Consider the following 9,775-nt stretch of genomic DNA (forward strand, 5'->3'; position numbering starts at 1 on the left):
CGCTGCTGCCACTGCTAAGGACATGGGCAGAGTGCAGCGTATCATCCGCTCTGCTAAGAAGGTAATTGGCTGCATTCTTCCGTCTCTCCAGGAACTGTACACCTCCAGGACGCTGAGGCAGGCAGGAAAGATTGTAGCCGATCCCGCTCACCCCCCCATCCCTAGTCATTACACTTTGCACTAACCTTCATCCTGGACTATAGCCTACATCTGACCATTGTACATACTATATATTCTTTGCACATTCTGCACTCAACCCATTCAGCCTCTTTTTTTATTTCCTTATACAACAGTTATTTTGTATATATTTGTTTTCTGTATTTATTGTTTATTTCATATTAGCCTTTTTCTGATTTATGATTTTTCTGATTCTGATTTTTGGACTGCATGTCAGTCAAGTCCACTCAGCAGTTGACTTTAAGAAATCCCTGTGGGAGATCATTTTAATTTCAAAATTCAATTAAGATTAATGAATGAATAAATTATGTATTTTCGTACCCAACTCTAAAAGTTTACCATTCCTTAGCCTAAAACTAGAGCTGCAACAACAGCAACTACTACTATTACTACCATCACTACTACTATGCAATAATGTTACTACTATTATTAGTACTACTAGCACAGCTAAAGATTATATTCATAACCAAGAACAGTATCAGACAGTTTGCCACGCTGACACTGTGTGCAATTCACTGTTTTCTTTACAATAGTTTTATATTGAAATTAATATTTAGTGGGCCTCACTAGACACAGACCAGACTCCCGTGAAGGCCCAGCAGTGCTCATGTTCCATGCTGCTCTTCTGGCGGACCCTCCCACATCTTGGCTCAAACACCCTCAGTGCCTCCGTAAAGAGGACAGGAGGACTGCAGTCCTGCTACAGATTGTCGAAAGTCCCTGCACAACTTCACTTGACAAGGTAAATACAACACTACTGGGTTTGAATTCACTTCTCAGGCACATTACTTTGCATCGCTTGCTTTTACAAAGAACGTTAACTAAGTTAGCAATAATTGCTGTTACTTATCGTCATGAACTGCAGGTTGCTTTGGTATTAGCATCACCAGCTAGTGGTTAGCTACCCACGGTTAGCTAACGTTAGTGGTACGGCAATGCTAACGCTAAAGGTTTACACAATTGATGCATTAAGTGGGTTAAGAAGTTATTAAGGATGATAAACCTTTCCTGTGAGGTAACCAGTACTGTTAGGCTACCGCTGGTTTTAGTTAACCTCGTTATATCAGTTGCTTCTGACAACATAGAGTGAAGTTGTTAACTTTGCTAAGTTAGCAAGGGTAACGAGTTTAGCCAGGTCTCAAGTTTTAAAGACATTGTGGTTCAGTTTTTGTTGAAACAGTCTTTGAGATGATGCAACGTAAGGTTATTTTGGAGGCACTTATTTGTGGAGCTGTTGCATTGTTTTCCCTTATACTGAAGATGTTTTCAACAATTTGTCCAACCTATTTAGTGTTATATTAGTAATGGTAACGTTAGACAGCATACTAGAAATGCTAGACTATTAAAGACGGATATTAGTACAGCACATTATAATTCATCAGCCTTAGCGTTACAAACAGCCTCCAAAGTTGAATCAACACCTCTACAGTTTTTCAAAACGGAACATTATGGCGTTCATGAAGGCAGCATTTATTGCAGGAATGTTGTATTAACTGCATCAGTTTAAGCTACATGACTGTGCCTAATAAATTATTGAATCCCATCACTGTTGTCAACAGGTGGAGAAGTTATATGTGAGACAATATCAGAGGAGGGTCCCAGTAACAAAATATCCTACAATCCCTCATCAACATGGGGGCTGTCATCTCACGGTGGAGGGTTTGTTTACTGATTATGTCTTTCTACGTCATGCTGCTGTACAAATCATGTACTTCTTCACATTGAACAGATTTAGTTATGATCTTTTTAACTTTTAAGTAAGATAAGCTTTCAGTTTGCAAGCACGTTAGGACTTTTCACAAAGCACACCATTACTATAAGCACAAATAGTGGTCACATGCTTAGGTAGATCTACATAAATTATCACAATTCAGATGTTTATGTTAAAACTCCTGGCATCACCATTCGTTGGAATATTGGCATGCACAGGCCAACTAACTAATGCCGCCAACAACGGAAGAAGACACACATGACAAATGTGCAGAAATGGGAAGATGAAACAGGAAGTTGCTTGCACAAACCACTGTTGTTATGGCAAATTTCTTTCTTCTCTCTGACTTGGATTTTTAAAATGTTTGCCTTACAAAATGTTTGCCTTACAGGCCAAACCATCCACTGTGGAGATTTTAGAGGGAATCGATAAGGTATGCTGTGCTGTTTTGAATTCTCCTAAACACATTTTATTTAAATTGTGTGGTTTAGGAAGTTTTCTTTACTTATATTTGCATGCGGTGTGAGATGAAATGCTATACATTTACTAAAGTAAACAAATTCATGCTTTAGCTAAATATTTATTATGTTTTCTGTCTAACCTGACAAAGCCCACAAGAACAAGACATTACCAAACCAACAATTGGTGTGTGTGTGTATATATATAGAAAAATTGAGTCATTCAGAATATGGTCTATACATTAATTGTAAAAAAAGAAAAAAAAATGGTGGCGATAATACAGCACAACCACTGTGGTCCTTATTGAAGATAAAAAAGGGGGAAAGTGCTGCATGTGAGCAATTCAACAATGTTTTCTTTATTCTCCTGTGCCCGGTTTGCATTTAAACAGAAGTAGAGTATTTTACAACAAATCACTCGTGGTTAGGTGCGTCCAGGCTTGCAGACAGCGCCCGCTGTCATTAAAAACACACGGCTCATTACAACTTGGCTTTTATTTTTGTAAAACAGGCCATCAGTTGTATTGGTTATAATAACGTTATACTCGCCAAAGTAATTGCAGAGATCTGGGAATGCGTTGACATTTCTACAAATAGGTCCAAAGGGTCAACAAAAATAAGCAGTCAGAAAATCATGCAGGTCGTAAGCAAGCGAAAAGTTTTTCAGGATTATCTCATCCACTTTATTTGGGGGTAAAACTGAAAACGAGTGCTCCAATAATGTTAATAATCCCTCATTGCACTGGAAAACCATAATTGCGACACAGCACCAGCAAATAGGTTGGCCAGTAAACTTTTATGGTTCACAAAGGACAAAGTGGGTAATACATTTACATTTGCTTTTGCTTCCTCTGCCAAATACGTTTGGTCAAACTGAGGATTGATTTCAACCTGTCTGATCATTCAATGATATTGGGTATTTATTTCACTGGTGCAATGCTATGGACGACATGTTGTATAAGGAGGCATCTTTTGACCATAAGCAAACTGATGTGTCAACAAATGCCAAATCAGCTCCTCATTTGCTGATTGATAGGGCTTTAGTGCTCTTCTACAGTTAAGCTAGTGTTGTGCTATTTTCAGCACTTGTCCTTGGAGCAAGAGACACTAAACATATACTGAAGAGGTCAGGTGGCATTGACATTGTGAAGAGATGGGTGTTAAGTTTTCCTTTAAAAAAATCTTGTAATCTATTATGAAAGAATATTCTGTATATAATTTTTTCATGTGTATGGTTGCACCAAACATACATAAATGCATACATGATATACTGTAAGGCTGAATGTGAGATATGTTTATCCAGCACTAGAGTGACAGACACACATGTTACAAGAGAACCATAGTGACCAGAAGGGGTCCCATTCTGTCCACCAGCTATTTATGGATGGTCGAAATCAGCACTCAAACCACTGGTGTAACCTTTCCATATTTAAAACAAAAGCTGAATGAGGCATTTGTTAATTGCAAAATGATAAGGAATTACAAATGTATATGGCATTTCTGCTAGTAGAGAAGTTTCATCACGATTTTGTTTTGTATGCTCCCGCTAGTTGAATGTGGATTCTGCGATTCTGGATAAAAATTGTTGATATTTGAACTCAACACTCAAACAAATGCACCCCTCCCGTCAGTGCTCCTTCAGACGTTAGCATGCTCCAGATTTAGGGTGATACAATATTATCACTATTAATATATATTTTTTAAATTGTACGTATTAAAATATGGAAAATGTATGCAAAATCACATAAAATAATCAAACTGGTGCTCAATAAACTGTCTGTTACTGTTATGCATTATGGGAGACCAAGCTCTGAGTGTGTATAAAACAATGATGGTTATTCTTGGCACTTGGATTAGATAACCACAGTCACTGTCTTACTAATACAGTCACTTTTGTGTACTTGTATAATGCTTATTTTATTTTTCCCCCCAGGATGTACAAATTCTTGAAGAATACAGTGAGAAGTATCAGAAGCAGTTGAAGATATGTGTTGGGCGACTGCTTCTGTACTCGTCTCTTCTCTACCTGATCACATGTTTAGTTGTGTATTTCTGGTACCTGCCTGAACAGTTGATGGGACGGCTCATATTGTCTCTTCCCTTCGTTTTATTTCCGTTATTGTAAGTGTGCAAGATAGTCGATCACATTTTCACAAAACTATCTACAGTGTAACCATTTAACCTTTTTTTCCTTTTCCCTTTTAGAGTTTGGTTACTTCGGAAAATGCTTATAATTATTTTTTCACGAAGAACTGAAAAAAATAGTAAGATCCTTTTTTCTGTTGATACATAACTTACAACAAAATGGTCATTTTTGTTTAAGTTCAAACTTGTGTTGCATTTTTAAGTAAAATGTGTTTGTTTTTCAGATGAAAAATTAGAGGATCTTAAAGCACAAAAACGGAAAATAGTAAGTTTTTATATTTGTCCAGACATTTGATCTACAGTATAAACACTTTAAACACTGATACGTATGACACAGTCTGGCTTCTTGCTGCTAACAAAACAAAAGATTTTAAGCCTGGACAGAATTGCCCCGAAATGACCGAAGTACTGAATATAACTTTTCTCTATAAACAATGACAATTGCCATGCATCTTTGGGCTGCCCTGTGGCCAGGTAAATGAGAGAAATTAAAAAACTCAGTCTCTGTATAACACATTGTAATTTTGATGTCTAGTGATCTCCAATGAAGTAAAGACTTGCACTCTGTGCAAGTTATGTAGGAAGCCTTATAGTACTCTTATTGATCCTCTCAGCATTTTGCAGCAAGATATTTGGTAATCTAGGATCTGTACAGACAGCATTTGATTGGTAGAATGCCTTAACCCAGTAAACCACTCTGCTAATGTCACTTTAATTAATAGCATTTAGTGGAGGAAAGAAATAAATCTGAGAAATTGCTTGTCATCCTCTGTCAAGTCTAATAACTTCTAATAATTAGGGCTGATGGATTTTCACACTCTCCATTATCGAAGTAGTGAATGTAATTATTCTTCATATTATATGTAAACATTTAGAAATGTTTGGTACTTACTTTAAATGAAGATGTACAATTTAGTGAAGTAACTTCCCCGGTGTCACGTTTACTTGTAATGTTATGGTGGGTGATTCTAAGACATTAATGTGTTTTTATAAAACACCTATTAATTACATTAGATGATCATCAAATAATTACTTGGCAAAAGAGCTATTATTATAGGTATAATTTCTTTGTGCAATGTATTGGAATATGATGTAAGCATTTATCCTGTAATACCTTTCAATGTTTTCTTTTTTCCAGCTTGAAGAAGTTATGGAAACCGAGACATATAAAAATGCTAAGATGATTCTGGAGAGATTTGATCCAGATTCCAAGAGAAAAAATGTGAGTTATTATGTTTTTTACTTTGTAACATAAATCACTTTGTCTCATTGTTTTCCATATTAAGTCATGCTTTTGCACACACTTGTTTTCTGTATAAAGGAGCTTGAATCCACTCCAGTTGGACCTCAGATGACTCCAAAACCAGGACAAGGTAGCAATGAGTTCTAAAGACAGCACCTATTCTCAGACCGCTTCTCCTTTATCATTACTTGTTATTGTTAAGCAACCTGCAATGTTGTTCTGTGTTAGAGCTCCGCCAGCGCAATGTCATCCCAAAGACCCCCTCAGTGGTGGTGAATCCTGCAAGCGGAGCTGCTGCCCGCCCTCCTCTTGCCTCTGGCCCCACCTATCCTGGACGAGCTTCCCGCTCTGCTCCAGGTGGACCCCCAGAGAGGAGCCTGTCGGCTATAGCTGCTCAGCAGAGCTTGATGAGGAGGCCTGTGACCCCTGGAACACCTGTTCCAGCAGTCGGTGAGTTACCTGCACACAGGGGGACCACATCATAATGTGGTCGATTAAGGTGTGATTTACTCTTCCCTGGCTCTGTGTCCCCAGTTGCACAAGGCTCTGTGGTGTGTGTTGTCAGCAAGGGTGGTATATGTTATACAGTAGTTGTAATGGGTAATTGCATGAATGTAGCTTTCAAGTATCTTACTAAAAGGTCCAACCTTTCTCAAACAAGTGTATAATTGTGAACTAAGATTAAAAATAGGCAATAACTTTTGATAGTTATATTTACCTTGAGAATATAATGCTTGTGCTGTACATCTTTGGTTGCTTTAAGAGCAACCAAAGAGCCAGCCAGCCAGCCAACATGATGAAAAACTTTCCATAGAGCAGTTGGTGTGTATAAGAGACATCTGTGGAGTGTGATGTTATTGAATATTCAATATAAATTATTTCTGGACTATGAACACTCAATAGAAGATGCAAATAAGTGCAAACGGTAAAGGAAATATGTTCCTAGAGGAAGCTGCATGCTGTAATTGCCATGTGGAATGCCAACTGTGAGGTATGCACGAATCAGGATAACATTAACTATGATTAATTAGCCAGACCTGCGTTTGTTCTCTGGGCAATGGTGGTGGAATCTCACTAAATGTCTTTTAATGCTTTGTGAAATTGCCTTTGGCATAGGGAACACCTCGCAAATGGTTTACATGACTTGATGTTATCACCTGCTTCTGCTGAAAATTGAAAGTGAAAAGCAATTTGATACAAAGAGTCACCACAGAGTTTCCATATGTTGGTAAATTAATAACCAGCAGGATATTGAGACTCTGCCAAGTCTCACAGAAATGACCAGTCATCTTCCTATGATTGCTCTTGATGTTAGATTATATTAATTACTACTCACCATCACAGCAGGGATTCTGGACGTGCTTTGCAAGTGAGCTCCACTGTTAATTCATTAAGAAAAAGGGGCCGATTTCTTTTTGTAACATTCATCATGGTTTGTGCAGTAAACTGATTCTCAGCCTCACTATTTCATTTCGTTTTTACTGTCAGCAGCCTCTGTTTAATGCAGTTTGTATTCAAGACTACAGACTGTGTCTAACAGGCATTGATGTTGTGCTTTAACAGGGGTGCACCCCCCAGGCCCGCCCCTGGCCAGACCTGTGGTCCCAAGGGAAAGAGGCGCTATGGACAGAGTCATTGAGTATCTTGTTGGAGACGGCCCTCAGAACAGGTACATAACCTCTGCTTTTGAACAGAGACAATCTCTTTTCAGCAATACACTTATACTGCATATTGTATATACCGTTTTTTGGGCAAATATAGTTAATGTATTAAGCAGGTTCTTATCCAGCTTATAACAACGTAGTGCTGAATTATCTTTTATGTAATATAATGCCATTCTCTGTGTACTGTATGTTGTCTTAACTGGATTGTCTTTCCGTCCTCATAGATACGCTCTCATCTGTCAGCAGTGTCTGTCCCATAACGGCATGGCATTAAAAGAGGAATTTGAATACGTTGGTAAGACTTGGAGAAACACAACACTCTTTGTCAGTCTCCATCAAACACTGTGCCTTCATTTGCCCTCTAGCATTTGGCAGCGTAGTATATCATATAGCTCTTAAATGCCTCTGCCACTACCGACCCCTGTAAGCAAAAAACGCAACAAGATTGAATATGCAAACCAGTACTACACATCAGTTTGAAGTGTTTATGCATCTCAGGCATTTTCTGTCATTGGTTCATATTCATGTATATTAATCTATGTCTGTTTTGAGAATGTATTAGAGAAGTGACATAAACTATGTATTTGTTTTGTTTCAGCCTTCCGATGTGCGTATTGTTATTTCTTGAACCCTGCGAGAAAGACCAGGCCTCAGGCACCAAGACTCCCGGAGGTCACTGGCGAACTAAAGATGTCATCTGAGGCGTCCTTACCATCGCCTGCTGCTGACGTAGACGCCGACCAATCTGTTTTAGGTGATAATCACGCTCAAGCACACACAAGGCATATACCTCTAAAGTGTAATGGCCATGCATGAAATCTTATGTTACCAATATTAGTACATTTAGAAATAAAATGTTAAAATTCAAAATATGTTGTACACGTTATACAGTAGTGTCCATTTTTCTCCATTTATACTTAATACTCTATCAGGGCAAACCAAGCTTGCTGATGTCTCTGCTGAAACAGACACCCAAAAGCCAGGCACACCAACAACCAACGAGCCCAGCTCTGAGTCAGACGGCCAAAGCACCCCAGAGTCACAAGATCTGCCCTCTGAGAAATCAGACGGAGAGCAAGATGTATCTGCCATGGAAGTAGAATAAAACCGTGGAGTCAGACTGGAACTTTATTTTTTCTTTGAAGAAATGTGATAACCATTAACTTTTATAAGTAAATGCCGTAAGGTGGAATAGTACAGCAACTAGTCAGCTGGATTTTCTACTTACAGTACAGAGTGACCTTTCTTTTGAGAATTGCTTTTATAGTTCTGGAAATAGTAATTAATTAAATATTAAATCGCTTAACTCTAGCATTTTGTAGCAACCATCAAACAACCCACCTCTCCTGAATGATTTCATGTCCAGCCCATTCTTACAGTATATTATCTTATTCAGAGCAATAAGGAGTATGCTGCATTAATTTAGTTTTTGATGTATAGGAGTCTTTTCCCATGTATTCTTTATTTTCCATATTTTATGTTTTTGACTGAATTTCTAACCATATTCTATCTGGGTTAAATGGAAATTTCGCAAACAAAAGAAATATTTTGTGGGGGAAATACATTTTTATTTTTGGGAAATTATTTATAAATATTTTTCTATATTATGCTGTGCCTTTCATTACAGTGTTGACTGGGGTGCCCTGCAGCACGGTGGTGCTAACATGTTTACACAACCATGGTACCATAATAGAAATGCACATTAGGTATGTATTTATTGCTAAAATGGAGAAGAGATTTGTCAGTACTGTGCACCTGCCCTAAGTGCCTTTTATATTTTAAGTCTCTGCCTCAGAGTGTTGTCGACAACCTATTTACATATAGACAGTCATTTAACTGTTTACACACTGTCTGTTTGCTGAATGTCTGAATTCCTACTCTGTATAAATAATACTAAATAAACTTTTGAGAACATCTTTGTACATTTGTGCTCAGGATAACAACACATTTCATCCACATAGATGATCCAATGTTTGTTTTTATAAAGGTATGAGCTGGAGAATTATCTGACTGATATTGCTATGAAAACAATTGATTATTGTTGCATTTTAAAAGTGATTCTCCATTAGCATTAAAATATGATCAGGAAAGGTCAAACTAACATGTAAATAGCCATGATGACAATGGCTCCCATGTATTCCTGCTACCTTCATTGTGTCATGTATTTTAAATTGCTGCCCCATTTCTTCTCCGGCCAGCTTCTTACCAAGGAGCATGTTTAAGCAGTCCATTTTCATTAGTAGGCCAATTTTAGCTTGTGATCATTTTATTTTAGCTCATTGATCATTTCAGACAGCGTAAGATAATGGTGCTGACACAGAGCCCAGCCAGTCTTGATTGCTTGACCCTCTTCATTTGCAAGAAGAAAGTCATTGCT

General features: G+C 37.9%; 1 protein-coding gene across 1 annotated transcript; it reads left to right on the top strand.

Annotated features, from left to right (window-relative positions):
* Positions 1-754: 754 nt before the first annotated feature.
* Positions 755-9,314, top strand: lnpa (limb and neural patterns a). Its single transcript, XM_031297224.2, has 13 exons — positions 755-919; positions 1,737-1,836; positions 2,280-2,321; positions 4,280-4,467; positions 4,552-4,610; positions 4,716-4,756; positions 5,630-5,713; positions 5,813-5,864; positions 5,963-6,184; positions 7,298-7,403; positions 7,623-7,693; positions 7,997-8,152; positions 8,331-9,314. Exons 2-13 carry the CDS (start codon positions 1,810-1,812, stop codon positions 8,501-8,503), a joined length of 1,221 nt encoding a protein of 406 aa, XP_031153084.1. The 5' UTR covers positions 755-919; positions 1,737-1,809; the 3' UTR covers positions 8,504-9,314.
* The last annotated feature ends 461 nt before the right edge of the window (positions 9,315-9,775 follow it).

Source organism: Sander lucioperca, chromosome 8 (assembly GCF_008315115.2).
Source record: "Sander lucioperca isolate FBNREF2018 chromosome 8, SLUC_FBN_1.2, whole genome shotgun sequence".
NCBI classification, from domain to species: Eukaryota; Metazoa; Chordata; class Actinopteri; order Perciformes; family Percidae; genus Sander; species Sander lucioperca.